This window comes from Gambusia affinis, linkage group LG03, assembly GCF_019740435.1.
Source record: "Gambusia affinis linkage group LG03, SWU_Gaff_1.0, whole genome shotgun sequence".
NCBI classification, from domain to species: domain Eukaryota; kingdom Metazoa; phylum Chordata; class Actinopteri; order Cyprinodontiformes; family Poeciliidae; genus Gambusia; species Gambusia affinis.
Genome location: NC_057870.1, coordinates 28,054,224 through 28,076,827, shown reverse-complemented (window position 1 = coordinate 28,076,827; position 22,604 = coordinate 28,054,224). Strand labels below are relative to the sequence as shown.

The window sequence follows — 22,604 nt, the reverse complement described above, 5'->3', positions numbered from 1 at the left end:
TAAGCGATATTGGACAGCAGCAACATCCAAAATTGAGAAAAAGAAATGAAAGCTTGCTAAGAGGGTGACTTTCTACATGGCAGCATAATCTCCTTTATTCTCATATTCATGGCCTACTTCTGAAGGTAATTCAGAAGTATCTTCAGGGTATGGTTGGAAGAAGGAAGCTTTTTCCAACAAAGAAAGCATCTACTTCCACCTAAAACCTCTCAAAACCTGGTGGAAGAGTTCATCGTCTGATGAAACCATTCCTGACCAGTTCCTACAGTGAAACATGGTGGTGGCTGCATCATGTCGGGTTTTCTGGTTGAGTGGATTTAATTATTACAAAACACCAGTACATTTTCTCCTCATATGTTCAGGTTTCTGATTGAAGCTACAGAATAAGAGGTATTTCAGTAATAAGGATCACAATTAGTTCATTTTGACTGAAAATCTCTGCGGTCTGCTTAAGGGAGATTTTCTCAACAACTGACAGATTTGATGAACTTTTGCTGGGCAGATTGGGCAAATAGGACCAAATCACTTCTACCAAAGAAAACTGAAATCTAAATCTGAATAAAAAGAGGATTAAACAAAATATTGTACACATTCTTTTCCTCATAACAATTTGTTTGTTCAGTTGTGTCAAATTTGGTTGTGTTAGCTGTGGCAAAGTTGTAACTTGTGTATATTAGTGTCACAGAACATATATATATATATAAGTGAATATTTTAAGTGAATTGAAATTAATAGATATGTCTTCGCAGTCAATATAAACCTTTTTAATGAGCTGCATGTGGAAATTTCTTAACATTGATTTTTTTTAAATGTATTTTTTCCACAGCAGCCTACGGAATATTTCGACATGGGCATCTTCCTTGCTTTCTTCGTCGTGGTGTCGCTGGTTTGTCTCATCCTCCTCATTAAGATCAAACTAAAGCAAAGGAGAAGTCAGGTCAGTAACTCACTCAGCTACAAACATGTGAGCGCCGGAAGCACAAGTCTTTTTTTTTGTTGTTGGTTTTTTCTTCAAAGGCTCCACTGCAGGCGTGGAGTCATGCGACAGTAGCTCCGCCGCTGATGGATTCCTCTTGTGTGTTGACAAAAACCTCTCAGTGGAGGCTTATGTTGAGATGCATGAATTGGAATTAGCATTTAATTAATGCTGATGAGAAGCCGTCTGACGGCGCCAAGCACACAGAGATGTCATGACAGGGCAGAAAACCTGCATCGGCATCCGTTAAGATGAATGTAATCCAGCCAGGATGTCTGAGCTGCTTGTTTTTGATTTTTAATTTTCCTCAGAGTGAGTTGATGCGCGTTGAGATTGGCCAATGTCTGGCTCAGTTTTCATTTTTTTTCTTTCATAAATGTAAAAAGTAATTCTTAGCTTTCCTCAAAGCCTCATCTTGAATGATGTTTTGGCCAAAGTTTTATTGTTGATCTGTTGTCTCCATCTTAACCGTTTGCAATTATCTACACACAATGGAGTAAAAAGGCAGAAACACCCATGTTGCGGTTTAATTAATCGTCAACAGAAATATTTCTTTCTTGAGTCGCCATCTGCCTTTAAATCATCAAATCTGTTGGACATGACTCATGAGTTGACCTCTACAAAGTCATTTATCCGTAAAAGTTACAGGAAGCAAATTAAAGACAAACAGGATAATTACACATCTGGCTCCTAATGCGTTTTCTGTGAATGTTTCTTAATGTCACCAGGGCAAGTCTTAACTTATAACCTCCACTCTCTGCTATAGTTCGATCTCACACTTATAAATACTTCAGGGAATGCTTGCAGCTTCCATTGTGCAGATTCCACAAAACTTTCTCAAAGAAAAAAATATATTCTTTTTTTCCTTTGTACGGCAGAGCTCCATGAACAGAATGGCCATCCAGGCGCTGGAAAAGATGGAGACGCGCAAGTTCAAGGCGAAAGGGAAGGGCCTGCGCGAAAGCAGCTGTGGAGCCTCTGATTCGCTGAGCAGCAGCTCCACCTCTGACTGCGCCATTTGTCTGGAGAAATACATTGACGGGGAGGTAAGAAAAGAATCCATTTTATGGATGTTGTAGCATAAAACGTGATTAAAAATACTTCTTAATTGTCCTTTCAGCTGCTTTATATGATAATTACAAAGTGTCATTATTTTTATTGGAATTTGGGAAACTAGTTAAAAGCTTTGAAGTAAAACAGAAATAACGCATGTTTTTCTAAAACCCGGTGCAACAAATTACCTTCAGAAGAATGCTGATTTGTAAAGTACCATTATCGGAAAAAAGCCAGAAGGATAAATATTCTGTTTAAAGTTTATCACAAGCCATGTGGGAGAAATTTGGGATTAGCTAATTTAAACTAAAATATAATTTTTTATGATTACCTTTTGTTTTATTTTTTACAACCAGAATCACTGATTTTTGTGGTGCTACCTTAGAAATATTTGCAAGGGATTTTACGATATTTGCACTTATGTATGACGGAAAATGTGACTTTTTGTTACTCGCAATATTGATCACAGTCTATAACTTGACATCAAGTTAGATAACAATGCAGTAGTGTAGTAGAAATAAGAATTACTGACGCCACCATATCGAAGTTAGCTGTCACTGAAAACTTTTTTTTTTTAACCATTTTTTGCAAAAAGAAAATTGCAACAAGCTCACAATTTTACCATAGTGTAAAAAATGTGGAGAGCTATATTTATTTATTTATTTATTCATTCATTTATTGCATAAATTTCTGCAATTGTGTAGTCACAAAAGTTTGAGTTACAATGGCCTATTAAATTCCAGGGTGAGTTCTGAAAATTTCCATCCGCTGATGGTCAATTAGTCTGACTGAACTTTAGCAATTTTCCAAGTAAGTATGACAAAACAGAGAGGTCTCTAGATATACAAATTTTCCTCCTTCTTCAAGCTTTCTCTACTTTCAGTTATCACTAAAACTAATTAAAATACACTGAAGTTCAATGGCTATCAAGGGTTTTTCAACGTACGTTAAATGTTCGGCGTAATGGGAACATGTATAAAACAAGATGACCTTTGTGTTCATGGAGTCACTGAGTTTGTTTTCTGTTCATGACATATTCTGCAGACATGAAACAAAATTGCAGTGGACAATAGAATGGAAGTCCCCCTGATGTGCTTGGGGACTGCAGCCTTTTTTTTTTTTTACCTACTTTCCGCCACCGTTTTAGACATTTAGCTCAGTCTTTCACAGCACCTGGAGAGAAAAGGGGTGCCCAGAGTACACCAGACTATGATTACGGTACATTTACTGTCCCAGCAGCCCCTAGGCACGGACTTCTTTAAATCTCCATGGAGTCACTGTCAAAATATGTATCCCAGTCTTGGACTTTAGGGTTTTACTGTAACTGTATTGCTCATCCTTTATTCATGGATGCTGGAGGGACAAACCATGTTGCCCCAGGGGGCACAGAGTCTGCGAGTGTGTGTGTTCTCTGTGGTTATGAGTCTTTTTGGTGAGGAGAATAAAACACAACAAAGCATGGCGCCAGGATTGCACAGAAGGAAGTGGCGATATAAAAGGCTGAATGGCATCAAAGCAGTTTTTGAGGAATGAAGTAAGCAACAAAGGCTTTGATGGAAAAGAGCTTGAAGATGAGTCATGTATTAAGCCACGGAGTTTTAAAGGCACCGAGAGACTTCTTGGTGGAGAACAATCTAACTCTTCCAGCTTTTGTCTCCAAATTCCTTATAGCCTATATGGCAACTAAATCCAATTATATTTATATTAATACTTAAGTGTGAGCTTCTTGTCTTTGTTCAGAAGAAACATGTTGTTTTTGTTCTAAATAACTGAGTTTAGTTTGAGGCATGTGTTGAATCTTATTCTTCAGAGTTATGGGCTGTATTAAACCCACCATTGGGAATTGTGTGGCTCTGCTGCCACCCTGTGGACAGAGGCAACATAACGCATTCCCACATCCAAATGAATATCTAAGATATTTACACCAAATGCTTGATTTGAACCATTACTCATGTGATCAAGTAGATTTTTTTTTAAATATGCATTTATGAAGCTGGCCTTTACAATATAATATTTTGAGTGATTTTTCTGCTTAGATGCTGAGCAGGAGGGATTGCTGCAAAGGACTCAACTAACCTAATCTAAGATTGACTGGTTTATGTTATAATTAGGGCTCAATTCAAATATTGCTATAAACATGCATTGTAGTTAATTTAATTGATCATATACTTCTGTATATAATGAATTAAAACCCCTCTGCTTTGGAAAGTACTTCACGATGAAATTTTTTTGTGAATTGGTGTTACCTAAATAAACTGAATTGATTAATTCCTCCTCTTTTCCTCTACAGGAGTTGCGGGTGATCCCTTGTGCTCACAGGTTTCATAAGAAATGCGTTGACCCCTGGCTGCTTCAGCATCACACCTGCCCCCACTGTAGACACAACATTATCGGTATGTTTGAACGCAATTTCCAACTTTTTTATACCTCAAGAAGCCCAAGTGCTTAGGCTTCTAAAAACAGCCCAAGCACTTAAAAAAGCCACCCAGGCGTTTTATGGCAATAAGTTGCGATTTTGTTGTTGTTTTGGTGTCTAGAAAATTAGCGGAATGTAACGTCACAAATTAGTAGCCATTGCTCGTTACATAGCAACCCCAGCCGAGCTCCACCTGTTACCTAGCAACTCAAGCAGAGCTCAAGCACGTTTGGTCAGCTGGCTCTATAACTGTATGCTCTGTACAACAGCTGCTGGAATACACAAGTGTTTTGTTGTTGCCTTAGCATCCAGAAACCACTTGCTGGTTGTGCAGGAGGCTCCGTTTATACTTTTTAAAGATGTATAATTGCACATCTGTTTACAGCTGTTCTCATGTGCAAATGTAAAAGTTGCATTCGAGGGTGACGTGGCCAGAAGAAGCTAAGTTGACTTAAAAGTGACAGGACGCCCTACAATAACTTATTTTGAAAGCTTAAAATGGGCAGAATTGAGCAGACAAAAATCATTAATTTGATTTTGTGAGAAAATGTAATGAGAATGTTTTTTTTTTTTATAATCCATTGACCTGTTCGAACCTGTTCAAGGTTAGCAAATGTTTAACCATTTATTATTTTCTGTTTCTATGATGCAGAACAAAAGAAGGGAAACCCAGGACCAGCATGCATGGACCCTGGCAGCTCGCTCCACAGCAGGCAGCGGGTGGTGCTGCCGGTCCATTATCCTGGCAGGGTGCACCGTGCCGGCCAGGTGACGGCATACCCGACCAGAACCAGCATGGACCCCCATGGCAACCCTATCACCGTTCTCACGGTGGACCAGCACTCAGACCCTCAAGGTCTGTACCCACCCCAGTCGACGTCGGCTTTCCTCCGGAGTTACCACCCCACCCTCCATCTGGAACATTCACTCAACCCCCACCACTGCAGGTTGGAGCACCGCGGACCCCCCGCCTACTCCGCTCAGCAGCATCATACCGCTTTTAAACGACCCAAGTTCCACGGTCGCAGCTTCTCCCGAGCAGCTTGTTTTTCCCAGTATGAAACCATGTATCAGCACTACTACTTCCAGGGCTTGTCTTTTCCTCAGCAGCCAGAGGGGGCGCAAGGGCCTTTGGCGGGGCAGCTGGGAGGAGGCGCAGGAGCCCACAAGGGCCACCACAGCAGAGCCTTCCAACAAGGACTCCTGTACCCCACAGTGGTACACATGGCGCCTCCTTCTTCTTCACGGGTAGGGGACAGTGGCAGCACTTCTGGCCTGAGCTGTTACCATGGCCACCGCTCCGTGTGCAGCGGTTACCTCGCCGACTGTCCGGGTAGTGACAGCAGCAGCAGCAGCTCAGGCCAGTGCCACTGCTCCTCTAGCGACTCCATGTTGGACTGTACTGAGGTCAGCAACCAGGGGGTTTACGGAAGCTGCTCCACTTTCCGCAGCTCGCTGAGCAGCGACTACGACCCTTATGTCTACAGGAGCAAGAGTCCCTGTAGGAGCTCCACCGGGGAACCGGGTGCTTCGGGTTGCACCACCGCCCCCACTGAGGACTCATCAATCCCTGCTCCACTGGGACATGACTGCCTCCAGCTTCCGGCTGGCGCATCGGGATACAACTCGGGGGACCATCACTCCAACTGCAGTTTGGAGCACAACTACAGCAGTCGTTCGTCACTGGAACCCAGGGAGAACATTAACACGAGCACTACCTCAGCTGGGGCCCCAGAGGCCGCTGCAGCCGACAGGGGGACGGGGGCTCAGGAGGAGTCGGGAGAACTTGGGGCTGCAGCCTGTAGCTGCTGTTTTGAGGTGATTCCTCCCAATGCAGAAAGCAAAGGGCAGGACTTGGAGCAAGCAGGGCCTGTAGCCTCAGGACACTGTCAACGGGGTGTAGACTTTCAGAGTTCCTCCCCTAAGAACTACTTCACACCCGAACACTTGTATCCTCCTTCTGAGCAGGTGAGCTATGAAGGGCTGCCCTGCTGCTTCTACAAAGAGATGAAGGTGCACAGGGCCGCGGCGGGACATTACACGGAGGACTACGCCGTTAATGTGCAGTACGCACACTCGGACTCGGATGCCTGCTTAGGACAGGGCTGCTGCGAACTCAACCACAGGATACCCATAATTCCCGAGGACACAGACTGTGAAATGGGTTTGGGGGCAGAGACCCAGAGCAGCTTTTTACCTGTGAGCATAACAATGGAGGCAGAGCTGCAGACAGGGGAGCACCATGAGCATAAGGAGAGGTACTTCCCCTCAGGACAGCTGGGTCAGGCTGAGGAGACGAGGGCTTTATTCCACCCTCAGCTCTCTGCAAGCCTGACCGTACAGGGAACTAGTACTTCAACAAATGAGGTAGATCTGGGAATATGAGCACGAGTCCGGAAAGAAGAGTTAAAAGTCGTATAGTGGTACGCTGTCAGCAAGTCGTTTAAAACCTTTAGTTGCCTTGCTCTAAAATTGCTCTCTGAGCGCTGAATGTTATCATCTAAGATTGTGTGGATTTCTACTGAAATGGTATCTTTTCCCCCACCCCCTAAAATAAACAATGCATCATGTTCATTCCTGTGGCCCCTAATGTCTCAAAGCTGATTAGGCTCATTGGCATCAACTCAAAGGTTGGTTGCCACCAAGAAAGGCCCTAATTTTAGATAAAATCAATATTTAAACTATTTTGTACATGCAAGCTGAAGGAACAAGAACACAGTGGACCCCTGCTTATTCAGAGATTCTTTTTTGTAAAGCAAATAAAAAAATATTCAAACAGATTGGGAAGATGAAATGCCTTTGCTTTCCTTAGTGCTGACTGGCTGTAACCCCAAGAGCAGAGATGAGGAAGAATGTGGATTTTAGCTTCTGCAATAGTGCCAGGACTGTTTCCACTGAGTGTATTGTTGCAAATTATGGTACATGACTATTAAACTCGGCAGTTAAGCATTTTTAGAGGGGGCCCCAAGTATACATGGAATTCAGCTCCTGCAAATACCAGGGGTCCACTGTATTTATGGAAGCATGTCTGCATTTGTATATTTCCTCCATTTGTGCAGATGAATAATGACAGCCTATAAAGCTAAATAATTATATGGACATAGCTATACCAAAACAGAAAGACATGATTGTTTGTTTGTTTGTTTATTTGAAGCGCAAATAAACAACTAGAGGCAACTGGGTCTCTAGTTGTGGGCCCACATGATGAAATACAGGAGAGCAAAGAAATGTGAATGCAAGGCTGACACTGGTTTATATTATAGTCACTATAAAGAATTTGTTTATGCATTTCATTTCTTTACGTTGTGGCCTATCTGTATGACATAAGCAACATTAGAGCCTTATTCTAGTGAGATATTAACAGCAATATTAAACACTGCGTAAGGTCAAAAATCAGATTAAATTTTTGTCAGGTGTTTTGGAAACCCAAAAGAAATGTATTTTTGCTGTCATTAAGCAGTTTCCTCTATGAGGCATGCTCTTATACCAGTAAAAGATTCTAGTTTGTATTTTAAGGCCAAAGGAAAGTAGCTAAAGTTGTATCTCATAAGGGTTCCTTATTGTACTGTGACTTTTTGTTAAATGATGCAGTTCTAAATACCACAGTGTATCAGTTTGAATCATAACGTGCCGTGCATAATACATTCATGCCTTTCTGTTTGTACTGCAGACTGTTTTGTTTTTATACTGTTTCTATGAAATATACACATTCTCTACACAGAGGAAAACCTGAAATAACCCTATTTATAAAAGTTAACCCAGTGCTGTAATCAAGTGAGAATCTAATCTTTGCCTTTGCAATAGAGATATGTACCTACGGCAAATATAACATTTTCGGGTACTTGAGTCACTATTTAATTTTTCTGTTGTTTCTAGCACTTAAGAGAAAAAAATGTGTAAAAAATTAATATTTTTTAATTTTCTAAGAATAATTATTTTCTGTCATACGATTAGAAATGTTTAAAAAAGAAAAAAGAGGCTAGAAATCGATCTGTGTATATTCTGTACCTGTATAGCAAACACATTTCATAAATGGAACTATGTTCTCTGAATATTTATTTGCTAATATATTTATCTTTAAGCCATGTCTTATGTTCAGTGTATGAGCGTTTGAGTTATTTGGTTGCTTTTTGTTTTCTTTTTGAGAGAAAAATCACTAACATGAGACTTTGTATATACATGGTAATTGCACACAAGACGATTAAATCTTCTCTGACCAAAAAAACTGATTTTAAAACTTTAGTACTATACAGTTTTGTTAAAGTGTACAAAGATCTGTAAAATATACAGTTTAATTCAAGCAACTCTGTGTTTATTCTGTTTTTATTCAGATTGTACAGGAGGTACAAAGTTCTTCTGTTGTACTTTTACTATCCATCCATCCATCTTCTGCTGTTTATCCTGGTCGGGTCGCGGGGTTAGCAGCTTCAGAAGGGAGGCCCAGACTTCCCTCTCCCCAGCCACATCCACCAGCTCCTCCGGAGGAATCCCAATGCGTTCCCAGGCCAGCCGAGAGACAGTCCCTCCAGCGTGTCCTGGGTCTTCCCAGGGGCCTCCTCCCGGTGGGACGTGCCCGGAACACCTCACCAGGGAGGCGTCCAGGAGGCATCCAGGAGACATCCTAACCAGATGCCCGAGCCTCAACTGACTCCTCTCGATGTGAAGGAGCAGCGGCTCTACTCTGAGTCCCTCCTGGATGACTGAGCTTCTCACCCTATCTCTAAGGGAGATGGATGGATGGATGGATGGATGGATGGATGGGTATTTTAATAATACCAGAGGTTTCTGCCGGATGCATGGCACAAATAGTGACAACCTCAAAGCTGCATTCTCCTGATCTGCTGACGGACGATGTCCTGGGTATATCTGTGTGGTGAATCTTGAAATTGGAATCTTTTAATACTTTTTTCTTCCACTCAACAGGTTTAAGAAAACTATTCATTTTTCTTTAAAAAATAACAGTCAATTTATGTAGTTTATCCCCATTTTGCAAGATGTCAGCAACAGTTTTTTTCTGATTGTTCAGTTAAAATCTTTTTCTACTGCAATCTTTTTAGGGGTCAAATGCATTTTTCTAATTCTATGAAGTTGAATATTGGATTTTCACATTAATTAAATCATACCTCAAGTGGAATTATAAATGTAATTTAAAAAACTCCAATTATGATATTTTTACTTGGTTATGAAATTGTGAAAATCTCAAAAATGTCACATTGGAGCAAAGTAGGCAAACTATTATATGCAAATGACAAATTCAATTACTGAAATGAGTTATTTAAGGTTTTATTTATTCAAATGAGACTTACGAAAATATTTTTGTACAGCACAGGCAGTGAAAACAAACTTTAGTGTGGAGTTATCTGAAGAACCATAAGTGCAAACACAAAAACTGCTTGCCACATATTTAATAAATAACCACTGACCTCTGCCTTTCTGTCATTTTGCAGCAGAATCTGCTGAGAGCCTCTGAGGCTTCGTGTCTGAAATCAGTCCGTGAAACATCAACTTTGAGGTTTTTTTTGTCTTCTACGGGAGGCATTTAGAGTGCAGCTCACAGCTTGAAACCTGAGTGAAGAGCCACCACTCCACCTGTGAAGTTGAAGTACTGCACACAGAAGAAACCTGCATCTTCAATCATTCCTTTGAACTCCTCCTGCAAAAGAGAGGAGAATCCACAAAGTGACATGCTATAAAGTTTCTGAGTTGAACTGCAGTTAAGCTTAACTTTCGAACTCCTTCAGCAGCAGTCTTTGAAGCAAGTTTTTCTGATTTTATATAAGTAAACATTTCCAACATGACGTTTCTTCTTAATTTGCAAACATATTTTTTCTTCCAGAGAACAAACTCTGACTTTAAAATGTACTAGTGGGAATGTGGCCATGATGGTGCTTCCAGTGTTCAGAACAAGATAAAACAAACATTTCCTGCTCTATTAAAATGAACTACAATCAATGTGTCAAAGCCAAATCCAAGACTATATTTCAATAAATGACAGTAAACCTGGAGGTTTGTTCACTTCAGTGTTGCCACAACACAGAAATAGAATTATATTTCAAACCAGACGTTTACACAGAGTTTTGACTTAATGAACTCCATAGTTTCCAAAACAATTATATCATTTGTTCTTCCCCTCACTGAATTAGTCTGTATGTAAACTTCTGATTTTTAAGACATTAATCAATAAATTTGACATTTCTCTCCATCTCATTATTGTGGTATTTAGCAAATAGAAATTCTTTTGGTAATTCCAACTGACCTAAAACAAGAAAAGCTTGGACTGATCTAACTTTATACAGTGAGGAAACAATTCGGTGTATGTAAACTTATGTTTTCAAATGAATATATATACTATTCAGCACATGCGATCTGTTCCCTCAGTTTTATTAACAGAGTGGAAAACGTACCACAAAGCTTAAAATAACCCATTTAAAATACATCAGTAAATAATCCAAGTTTGATTTACTCATTTAATATTTTGGCAATTAATTACTAATATTATGCAAACTTGAGATAAATTGTCAAATGTCCTCCTTAGATAAAAATATTACCTTTCATTACGTCATAGTTTTAGTCTTTACTCTTTGGTCACAACACTATAAGTACACAAAATAAGTATGAGCAGCAAATACTAATAAAATATAGGATAATCTTTTTAAAAATGTTGACAAGAATCACCTAAATACCACAAGATAACCATACTGGAAATACAAATCTAAGAGAAATGGACTATTTTTTTTACCTGATCAGGGAACTTGCGAATGCTCTCCACCAAATACTGATATGACTTCCAGTCTCCAGCGATCACCTCTCCTAAAACTGGGATCACCTGGAAGCTGTATGCATCGTAAAGTCTGAAAAGTGAAAAGAAGTTAAACGTTATCATTTCAGCTCAAAAGAAATTAAGCTCTAAATCCTTCAAATGGTTCATGAATCCAGCCCCATCCATTCATACACGGCGTTACGTTTAACAATGCGACTTACTTTCCAAGAACAGGATTGGTCACTTTGCTGAACTCTAAGCACATGAATCTTCCACCAGGCTTCAAGACACGCAGAGCCTCTTGAAGGGTCTACAAACAATAATAAATAAATGATTAACAAGTTATTTATCAGGATAAATAATATTTGTTAGCTTTTTATAAAATCTGTTAGTATTTTGTTTAGTATTTTAACAAGACCTAGTTTGAGAATCAGAGATCTAAGTGGAAAGTCCTGATCTCTAAGTGAAATTGTCTTTTTTAAAATTTTTTGAATGAATGAATATGAATTTCTGTAAGCGCTCTTTGTCAGGAACTCAAAAAAATTATTCCATAAATAAGCTGGCTAAAACCAAATGTCTCTATTTGGTGAGTTACAGTCAATATCTTCTATAATCTGTAAACATTTTTCTATGCATTTAGATTCTGTCCACACCTCAAACGTGGAAAATGCTAAAAGCAAATTCAGCTTTTCTAAGAATGTGATTATAAGTAGCATTTATTCAATAAAGCTCAAAAAGGATGATATACCCAAGAATAAGAATACAAATTTTAGGCATTTGAATCACAGTTTTCCACATACGATTAGTTTTCAGTTAATGCTTCAACTGTGGATAGGTGCACAATATATAAGGCTTTAGCAACAACAAAGCAAGTTTTCAGCATTCACACAACAGAACAGATATTTTTACTTTTCAGGATCATAAAAAAAAAATTATGAGTGAAAAAATTTACTTAAACTTAGAAAGCCACAGCCATCATTTTTTCATATTCAGTAATGTTGCTCACTGACACCTTGTGTCGCTATATGACAAAACAGTGACAGCCCCCAAACTGTCTCTTCATATTGTTTAGAGATGCAAAATAAATAGGAAATTGAAACTGAATTGAAATTGAGAAATAGTTCCTGCAAAAAAAGGTAGAGATATGACAAACTAGAAGCTGCTTTATTTCATAGCAAATCAAAACTTAATATGACAAAGGTATTAAGTACCAGCTGTAAAGCACAGCATATAGATCACATCCGATAACATTTTCCCTATAAAAAAAAGGTAAATTTCAGTCTTTCAATTTTCAAAATTTGCCATGAAAAAGAGGTCAAATGAATCTAAAAACCTGTTTTTAATTAATGACTGTACTTTTGTGTGTTTAAAGTAGAATTATTGAGTGCAATTTCTCTAGGTTTTCATAATTTTCTCAGTTACCTGATCGATATGAGTGACGTTTCGAATGCCAAAGGCGATGGTGTAAATATCAAACTGGTCATTATCAAAAGGCAGCTCCTCTGCATCTCCCACCACCCATGACAGCCCTGGTACACAGAGGCAATCAACAAACAGCAACTTTTTAACAGCTGAAATGAGTCTTTCACAGTGCTACCTTCTATTTAAATTTTGATCTGCTTTTACAAAAATCACATCAGCTCAACACCTGAACTCGTCTGAAGCCTACCCGATGTGATGCCCAGGCTGTCCGCTCTCTGTTTGCCCACTTTCAGCATCTCCTTGTTGATGTCACAAACGACAGCCCTGGACTCCTGTGGTCTGTCCTCAATGGGATACTTGTCAGAAATGTCCTGCCATGATGGGGTCTGGCTGGAACCTGCTGCTCGGCGCTTCTGTCTCTCTTGCTGATACAAAACATAGTCCAGGAAACGAAAAGAAATATCGCCTGGGGATGGACAAAGGCACAAGATGCAAATATGATGCCAGGGGAGGATTCAGCTGGATGATCAGCTAACTTGTGTCTACCTGTTCCACCGGCCACATCGAGGAGCCGAGCGCCAGGCTGCGGGTGCATGACGTGCAGCAGCATGTCCTTCCACAGCCGATGAACGCCAAGGCTCATGGCATCATTCATGACGTCATATTTCTGCGCCACATTCTCAAACACCTTGTAGACTGAAATTAAAAACAAAAAGGACAAACTGTTCCAGTAAAAGCTTCAGCAACTAAATAAAAAAAAATACAGATTATGAAGAGTTTTGCCATATTACCATGCTAGCTAATAATAATGAGCAAAGTGTCAGAGCCAAGGCTACAGAAGTTAGAAACAAATAACATCTAAATGTCAGAACTAACCAGCTGCCTTTACATTATATTTCTTTTTTTTCCATAGGGATGAGCTTTAATCAGTAACTTAAATTTAAGTTGCTATTTTAAAACCACAGAAATGTTCAGTCAAACATTTCCTATTGAAAGCTCATTAAACATGTTTAATTCTTACATCATATTTGGTTGGGGTTTTTTGTTTGTTTTTTGGGGGGGAGTTAGCAATTGCATGTTACTTTTTGTTTCAGCTCTTATCATTTTAAAGTACTATATAAATAAAGTTGGTAGGTCATCTGACCTTTGTGTTGTGACAGGTATTCTATAAATGTCTTGCCTTCTGCATACGAATACGATCATAATACCCTGTGTTTTATTTGCTTAGGTACTTTTCATTAAGCATAACCAGTCAGTCAATTGAGAACTGGAATAATTTAACTGATTTTAATAGCAAGTACTCTGCAAATATGAAGAATTTTAACTTGGTAATCTTGTATTTAGTAAATATGATGGTAGATTTGCAGTTTTTATGATATTCCGTTCCTGCGTGTGTTAATCCTGGTTCAGGTACTGGACTGAGCACCAGAGAGCTGTCAGGTTTAAAATTAAGATAATTAAAGTATAATCATAATGCTAAATTATAAGCCGAATTTTCAAAAGAATCCTCAAGATTCAAAAACACCAATAAACTATTCCTAAAGGTTAACCACGAGAGAAGAAACAAGGGTGAAAAGCTATAAAGAACAGGATTTCTAACGGACTTCTGTGAGCGGTTGTCCTGTCTTCACTGACTTACCTCTCTTCGCCTTTTCTGCCTCGGGCACCGTTTCAAACCCGAAGTGTGTGCTTCTGTCCTCTGCTGTGTCGCTAATGCAGCGAGAGGAAGACGGGCTTAAACAACAGCCTGGGCGGCATGAAACAGTAGTAGTTGAAGAAGTAATGTTTTTGTGGGAAAGGCGAGCCAGGCGACGGACCAACAGCCTCACGGATGCCGCCATGTTGCCAAGTTGCGCAACCTAGCTCTTCTTCCTCTGATGAACAGGCCGCAGGTGGATTGCTGCTGCTCTCTACTGGCCATTTGTAGAACTGCAGTGAAATGTTAAATCCTTATTCAGGTGGTTTAATGTTGTTTAGACTCAAAAACAGAGGTAGAATTTTGTCTCCCCCTCTGTGTCTCATTCACACATGACAGTTTTCAGAAAGGATTAATTATAACAACATAACAGAGGAGGGCAAATATCTATAGAACTACAGAGATGGCTGAACACTCAGTTCCTACAGAGGAGGGCAGAGCTTCCAGTTAGAACTACAGAAATGCCGTCTTGACGAAACACTTACTACAAACAAGTATATATGTTTTATAATATATTTACCACAAATGACCAAAATTGTAAATTTCCTGTGTCTAACCAGACAAGCAGTATTTTCTTTTTTCCCAAAACTTATTTGACTAATATCTCAGAGAAGAGGAACTTCTGCAAATCTGCCTGACTCCAGTTCTCTTGAGTGCAAAAAGGGGCAGCTTTTGTCCCCCTTTCTTCTCTCTTTCCTATCCCTGCAGTAACCAGACACTGCCTCCTTTTGTCTCATTGTTCCCTAAATTACTTGTCGTCTTTGGATTCAGAGGGATCCGCTTACAGCGGAGTCTTTTCCCCGGCTTTGGGAAGGCTGACCACAGGGGAGCTGCAGGCTCTGACTTTTTACAGGAGACACAGAGAAGTGATGAGAAAGCTCCGCTTAAAATTTCTAAATCAAAGACTGCAGTCTAGATAGGCTCTGACTGCTTTAGAAACAAATGCAAACAACTGTTTTATTGTAGAGCTAAGTTACAAAGATAGCTCTTATATTCTGCCACCAATAGAGGGAGTAAGAGGATTTTGTTTTCCAACAAATGGCCATTTCTGCAGATGCTTAGGAATGTGAGGCACCATACTAGTTTCTAATAGGATGTAGGTCTGCGAACTGAGATGGTTGAGCAATATCATTTGGATCAGATAATATTTTTTTCAGCTAATGGGAGTATTATTCAAAAGAGAAACAGCCCCACAGCATTACAGATCCTCCGCTATACCTACAAGCGGTGATGAGGTCCTTTTGCACATGTTTATTCTCATGATGATTTAGTTTACCAGAAACTGACTCATTCTTTTGGTGTGATCCTCTTTTAGCAGTTCTGATGGTGTTGTAAATTATTTCCTTGTGATCAAGTCCCTTTGGTGTTTCAAGAGATTAAACGGAGAGATGTAAATTAGCAACTTCTATGGCTATTACTGGAAACGTAAAAACAGCAGCAACCTTAAAATCAAAGTTTTCTGACTCATTTTGGATGTGACATCATTCCCAGCTCAAATCTCCTAGTTTGGAGACTAACTTAACAGAAAAGTCTCACCTGATTAAATCCCACAACAGGTACATCAGATTAAAAGTACACTTTCAAAATAGCAACCATTGGGCTGGCACTAAAACACTTCAATTAAGTCTGAACCTCTGTATGGAAAATATTTTTTTGTTGTTTACCTAAGGGAAATTTCTCATCTTAAATGTGCTCAGCTGAGCTGTTAGCTGTGTCTCTTGATTATTGCAATGTTTTACTGTAGTACTTACAGTCAATTTTTTATTTAACCAAGAAAATCAACACTGATTAAAAATCTGTTTTCTAAGATATGATCAGATCTGAAGTTATTGCTATCTAAATAAAGCTGACCTAGACCATTCTGTCAGCGGAAATTTGGCTACAAAGTTTTATAAAGCACCAACAGACACATGTTCTTCAAAAACAAACTCAACCGTCTAGTAAAAAGTTAGCAAACTTAAAAAACAAATGCACATATGTAGGAACACCTTTTATGAATTAAGAAATCATCTCCAGAGTGCCAGCTTTTTCCACATCCTCCTGTGTTTTCTTCTTTTGGTCCTCAAATTATAAAGCTGGACTCCTGCTGATCCATCCAAAACACAGATGCTTCACCTCACCCCAGAGGAAAACCAACAGGTCACACATAATTCTCCAAATCCTCCATGTGTGATGGGTCTGTGTGATCACTGCACATGTCTGATAAGTATCTAGCGTCATGAAAAAGTAAAAAAAAAAAAAAGAAACTAAAGAAGGTGGAGCAGATGCCCAAACCTGCAAGCGATGAAGCCCTGATCCATTAAAGGAAAAAAGATGTTCAGTTTTTTTGTTTTTTTTTGCAGAACAGGCTTTAAATAGATTGCGAGGGAATGGGATTTGCTTGATCTGATATTTGTGGCCCATATGCTTCTGAATGGCTGACGCAGAATCTGGTGATGATATGAGGCCTGTTTTATCATCATGATGGAGCAGAAAAAGAAACAAACACAAGTCAGCCTTAAGAAACATGCATACAGTGTTTATTTACAACCAGGGCACATTAAATAAAACTACAAAGATACTTCACTTATACAAAAGATAGATTATATCCCATTCACATACAAAATAACAATAATTTACTGTATAAATTAACATTTCACTATATTTCGCTATTTACAATTTCATGGAAACAACATTTTGGCCCCTTGTGACAGTTTCCCACAGGGCCTATGCTATTGTTTTTATGTCATTGAGCTCTTCAGGACATTAGCAACAATCTGAAGGGGGGAAGGGCATTTTTGAGTACTCCAAAAGAGACGAAGCATAGAATTTTCCGACCGACTGGAGGACGGGACAGAAGACGGGAGTTTGCATAATTCACCAGGCTAGCCAAACAAATATACCCTTGTTAGATACCGACTGTCACATTTGGTTAGCTTGTGTTTGATTTGAAAGCACATTAATTTCCCCGTCCCACTCCTCTCCACGCATGGTCAGGTCTTGCATTGCAGACCCAAGGGCGTCTGCAATGCAATGACTGCAGCTGAGCAGATGAGCAGAAGACAGCATTGAGTCACTTTTTAAAAATTTTTTTGTTTACGAACTTCTAATTGGAAGACAGCGATGCATTATTCTTTTTTTAATTGATTCAGATCCTGCAGGAATCTGCTCATTGCTTCAAGTGCTCAGGTTGTTGATCAGGTCATTTTGGTTCATTTTCACCATAATCTAAATGCAAGCCAAAATAAGTACTATTTTGTTTTTCAAATACGAGCAAAACCAAGTGCATTGAGTGAAGAAACCATCTCAAGAGTTATAACCCTACACAAGAACAACCAACTGCTGATGGCACAATAGTAGATTCTGACCTTTCTGAAGTGGTTAATATGTCACAGCTGCAAACTTAACGTCGGCTTGCGGGTGGCACTGCTGAGCACTTTCTGAGTATACTGTTCTCAAGACACTTTAATGCTGCCTAAGCGTTCCACTTTTGAGCTTGCCAAATGAGAACGTTTAAAATAAAAGCAGATGGGTCTCTCAAATAGTTTGCTGAGACAATAAAATCAAAGAGTGGTCATAAATATCTTTGTTTCCACAATGAATTATAGGATATACAACAATATTCACCCCCTTTCTCCTGCAATCAAAAGACGGAGAGTTAATGCGAACAATATGTTCAGTAAATGTCCAAGACTACAAGTAAGAGCACACAAATTAAACAAAATATATGTTTTTATGAAGAGTTGCTTTCCTGATGGGGGCAGATCTACTTCCCCTCACACACAAGATCTGGCATTTTTTCCAAAGAGAAATCCTGTCTTGGGAATCTCACTCCTCATATCTGCATCAGTTCTGAAGTCTGTGAGGGTTCCCGGTCGATATAAAGACAGAAACAGATGTGTGGAATCTGATGCAGGGGAAGAGGAGATCCTTAAGGCACTTGAACACCATGAAACCGGAAAGACTCCCACCCACAGCCCAAGTGGGAAATACAAGCCCCCAGATCTTCCCAAGACTCCCAAACTGGCAGCTTGTCAGGAAGAAAACAAATCCCAAACCTTCTTGTGTCTTCTTCTCTCCACGCAAACATTGGAGCAAAAAGTGTGTGAGGGAGCTCTCCTTCACTCTGATCAGCACCTAAAGTGTTGTGATATCTCAGTGTACTATTGATTTCCTCTCCTCATATACCCAGGTTATCATGTCAAACACATCAAGGAGAAAAAGAAAGAAACTCAGGATTAGCATTTGCAAACAGACTAGAAAAGACAAACATATACAAGTCTTTGGAGGAAAACAACTCTGGCTTTTGACAGCAAATGTTCTTCTGTATGAGGCAGTTAGGAGTTTATGTGAAACTGCAAAGCTTTGACTGCAGGTGTTTGAGTGTGAGTTTTCACTGATGGATTTTAGAGGTATGCTGATTGCTGAGGACGGCTATGATGGATGAAAATGGCCCCTTACGTGAGAAGAGCCTCTAGATCTTCTTCCATCCAGTCTTTTAGCTCTCCTCTCTGTCACTGTGGCCCCTTATGCCCCTGTGTGACCCTCCTTCTTTGGTGCTAAGAGGAATGGGAGTGCCTTGTCTTTTTTTGTTTTGGCCAAAAGGCCATTTAAGCTGCAGTCACTGAGTCAGTTGCCATTAATCACTCAGTCGTTTGCTTATTAGTGAAGCGCCTTGTTGGATTTCACTGTCTCAGAGCCATGTCATCCAACGGCCCTTGAGCAGAGTATTTGTGGATGGCGGTAAAGGTGGAGAGCAGCATCAGCAGCAGCATTAGTGGCCCACTAGAGGGCTGAGATCCCCATGGTGGTTCTTTAGCTTCTTCTTGAAGAGGGAGATGGTGGAGGGCCGGTACAGGATGATCCACGGCTCGGAGGACACTGTGCTCTGGCTGCAGCTGTCTGAGCCACTGACTGTCGGGATGTTCGGCGTCCTGGAGGAAAAAATAAGCGGGAGATGAAACAAAAAGCAAAAAAGAAAACTAAACTTAGAGCAAGTACAGAAAACACTCTAGTACTTGTTATTAATGTGAATTTTTGACAGTTTGTTTAATCTTTCTCCAATATTTGCAGCTGTCTGCTGGTCAACTGGAGTTCACAATTTAAGCCACTAGATGGCACTACATCCTTCAGACTGGATCTTTAATCTTCCACCTTTGGTAATTTTGATATCAAAAATCTACAATACAGTTAAAAAGATGTAAAATAAGGAATTATTTGTAATAATGGGCCAATAGAAAAAATATAATGATCCTGGTGTGAAGAAGTATTTATCACCTTGCAAATTTATTCAGTTTTTTTTTTTTCTGTTTTTGCTCATTTGTTTTTATCCAATTTAAATGTTTCAGATTACCAAATAATTGAGGCAGTTTCAATATTTTAATCATCTGTAATAAAACTGAATTTCAAAGAACCTCTGTTCTTTATGCAATTCAGATTTGACTAGTAAAAACAGAACATTTTGAGCTGGAGATGATTAAATGCTGCCCAGATTCCTGAAGCCTTTAAATGAGGAATCGAAATTGTTAGTCAGGTCTTTAGTTTAATTCTGTTCACAATGTTTGAATCACAGAAATCAGTCGCAAAGAAAGTCCACATTGACTGGAGTTGCTGTATGCAATACAGATGTTGTGACGCAGAAACTCTTTATTCATTTTCTTTTTTAGTGTTTGTACTTCATCATAACAGAATGTCGCCCTGGATGACGAGACATATTTCATCCATTAGAACTATTGCTTTTTGCTGCCCATAGTAGATTACACATTTTTGTCAATAAAATCAACACCAAAAGAATTTGGCAAACAAATGATGCAGTGATACAGATGATACAATGAGACAGACCACATTTTAAATTTGCTCAAGGTGATGGATTTAAGTGTGTCTATTCTGTAACTGAACATGGACTTACAATGTTCTGATCCGGGACAGACATTGTTGCAAGCTACTCATTTTGGTCTTTTTGTTTGTGAAAGCAGGTGATGTATTGCTAATATTTCATATACATTAAATATCCTGTTCTTCTCTGTACAATTTACATTTTTATTTAGCAGCAGATTTTTAAATTCTGCAGTTTGTAATTTACCTAAAATAGTAACATTTCCTGCTCAGTAAGGTTCCGTCTGAACTGCTGTACACCTAAAGTGCTCCTAAAGAGTTTTTCATGAGTTGTCCCTTAGCAGGATTTTAATATTTAGAAAGGCATCATGGTAAAGAGAAATTACTTTTGAGGCTTGATTCCACAGAATGCTTCACCTTTTGGAAACCACTTTTTGCATAAATACTGTATAACTTTTTACACTCTGAGGTTTGAAGTCTGCAAATGTCATGTCAGGAATGCCGTGAAATATCACAGATGAAGGGTTTAACATTTGTCGCTTGGTGGCTCTCGGTTCTAATATCATCATACTTACTTGACCGTGACGTGGAGCAGCAGCTTGGCCACCATCGCCACCACCGTCAGTATGAGAAGAGCAGCCAGAGCGTAGATGGTCCACACTGCAGAAAAAGGGAGCGAGTCAGTAACAAGACATCAAACATCCTGTCACAGTAACAAAAACAAACCCAAGCATACTGGAAAGATTAGCAAGCGAAGAGCTATTTGAGCGCTGCTGGCACACCTGTTTGCAGTGTTCAGCCAGCAAATTGTCAAGAAATGGTGACACATTATCAGCACACATCTGTTCTCCTCTGGCTGAGGAAAACACAAGGTAGTTGGATGAGGCAAAGCATGTGAGACTCTGGGAGAGGAATGTTTGCAGGAATCAGCAAAGCACAGGACGCCCGCGCTTTGCCTTGACAAAACGTCTGGTTGGGATCATTGGGGAAATTCAAAGTTACTTCACTTCTGAGTGATTGACAGGTAGAAAAAAACACTTTAAGTTAAAGTCACACTTGGTCTGAACATGCAGAAGCATTTCTGCAAAAAAAATAAAGTTGATCTGAGCAGTTTCAGAGGGAAGAGTTCATGCTTAGATTTGAGTATGTTGGGGTGTGAACATACTAGCGCTGTGGCCGGTGGTCTCGCCGCGTCCAGCCCACTGACCTGGCATGTTGTGCTCGGGTTTGCCGGGGCTGGACGTGATCACGTAGAGGATGTGTGAGGTCCGTCCGTTAGCGGTGCTGTTGGATCCCTCAGTGACGCTGCTAGACAGCTGAGGGCCCAACGTGCTGGAGGTGTCTTTGCTTTCTTTTTCATCCGAGCCTCTGGGAATTGTGGTCCTGGTGTCCTGCCTTCTGAGAGCTACACAGACAGAAATGTGAAAATTGATATGCTTTTTAAAACCATCTACCAGCAGGTTTAAATTTTAAATTCTCCTCTTGAGAATGAGCTAATTCCAAAATTAATTGATGACCTGGAGGATAATGTTAAATTATGTAGCAAAGGGAGGAGTTAATATTTAGTGCTAACATGATTTTCAACATTAATTCAGAGTTGTGAGGCTGATCAGTGTCTTCAAAATTTGCCTAAACTTGGCAGCTGCCCAATTTTAATGCATAAAAGCCAATTAACTTCTGAAAATGGATAAAGAATTGGTTAAGTAGTTTGTATGATTATTATTATTATTAATATTATTATTATTATTATTATTATTATTAGATCCTGTAAAAAAGAAACTGTTCAAATTATTGGTTAAAATTTAGGTAATAAGTACGGAATGGTTTGTATGTATTTAAACTTTTGACTACAACTGTACATACTGATTTAGTAAAGTGTCAGTTAAAATTGAGGAGAAGTTTAATTTTACATTTTTAGCCTGCACTTTATTCATTCATCATTGGTTGTAATTTAATTAGATATTTTTCAGGAGAACTTGCACGTTTCTGCTTTTTAATACCAAATATTATGTTGTTTTAAATTTGATGCAGTTATTGTTGTAGAAAATCTTTAAAATTAAAATCCCTTTATTCTGTATGTAATATGCATACGTGTCTTTACAAATGCTATTTCAAATGAATGTACCTCAAACTGATAGTGTACTGATGAATATGATGAAGTTACTGTCATGAAGTCAACAGCTCACCAAATAGTCTTCATTAAAGACCCAGATCCATAAGTAAAGACTTCTCTATCCCGCCTTGTTTCTATCCTCCATGAATGGTGGTCAGATTCGAAAGCAGCGTGGGATATTTTTCCTACATTTCACATAATCGCTCGACCTGACTGTGATGTTCCCGGAACATCCCACATGTTTCCCATTTGCAGGCAAAATGGCATGCTTCAAACCCAGTCACAGCTGAAATGCACCACCATCCTCATCTGAGAGCATTTACCCTGAAATTACAGCCCAGCCTCCCAGCCTGC

The 22,604-nt window shown here is 39.5% G+C and overlaps 3 protein-coding genes across 5 annotated transcripts in view; 1 reads left to right on the top strand and 2 right to left on the bottom strand.

Moving 5' to 3' along the window:
* znrf3 (zinc and ring finger 3) overlaps window positions 1-8,745 on the top strand; it is an 82,142-nt gene extending 73,397 nt beyond the window's left edge. Inside the window, exons 5-8 of one of the 2 annotated variants that reach the window (XM_044112434.1) lie at window positions 830-937; window positions 1,855-2,022; window positions 4,320-4,422; window positions 5,098-8,745. In XM_044112434.1, coding sequence (XP_043968369.1) covers window positions 830-937; window positions 1,855-2,022; window positions 4,320-4,422; window positions 5,098-6,830 — 2,112 coding nt within the window. In that variant the 3' untranslated portion in view covers window positions 6,831-8,745. Of the gene's footprint in view, window positions 1-826; window positions 938-1,854; window positions 2,023-4,319; window positions 4,423-5,097 lie in introns of both variants that reach the window. The other variant, XM_044112433.1, reaches the window with a different exon arrangement.
* Window positions 8,746-9,716: 971 nt separating this feature from the next.
* On the bottom strand, window positions 9,717-14,517 carry coq5 (coenzyme Q5, methyltransferase). Its single transcript, XM_044112395.1, has 7 exons — window positions 14,267-14,517; window positions 13,174-13,323; window positions 12,875-13,093; window positions 12,628-12,734; window positions 11,427-11,515; window positions 11,185-11,296; window positions 9,717-10,098 (listed from the first exon to the last, which is right to left on the bottom strand). The coding sequence occupies exons 1-7, from the start codon at window positions 14,466-14,468 to the stop codon at window positions 9,997-9,999; spliced, it is 981 nt and encodes a 326-aa protein (XP_043968330.1). The 5' UTR covers window positions 14,469-14,517; the 3' UTR covers window positions 9,717-9,996.
* Window positions 14,518-16,814: 2,297 nt separating this feature from the next.
* Window positions 16,815-22,604, bottom strand: part of kremen1 (kringle containing transmembrane protein 1) — a 76,365-nt gene continuing 70,575 nt past the window's right edge. Inside the window, exons 7-9 of one of the 2 annotated variants that reach the window (XM_044111878.1) lie at window positions 21,303-21,542; window positions 20,713-20,797; window positions 16,815-19,236 (exon numbers count right to left, since the gene is read on the bottom strand). In XM_044111878.1, coding sequence (XP_043967813.1) covers window positions 19,077-19,236; window positions 20,713-20,797; window positions 21,303-21,542 — 485 coding nt within the window. In that variant the 3' untranslated portion in view covers window positions 16,815-19,076. The remainder of the gene's footprint in view (window positions 19,237-20,712; window positions 20,798-21,302; window positions 21,543-22,604) is intronic. The other variant, XM_044111879.1, reaches the window with a different exon arrangement.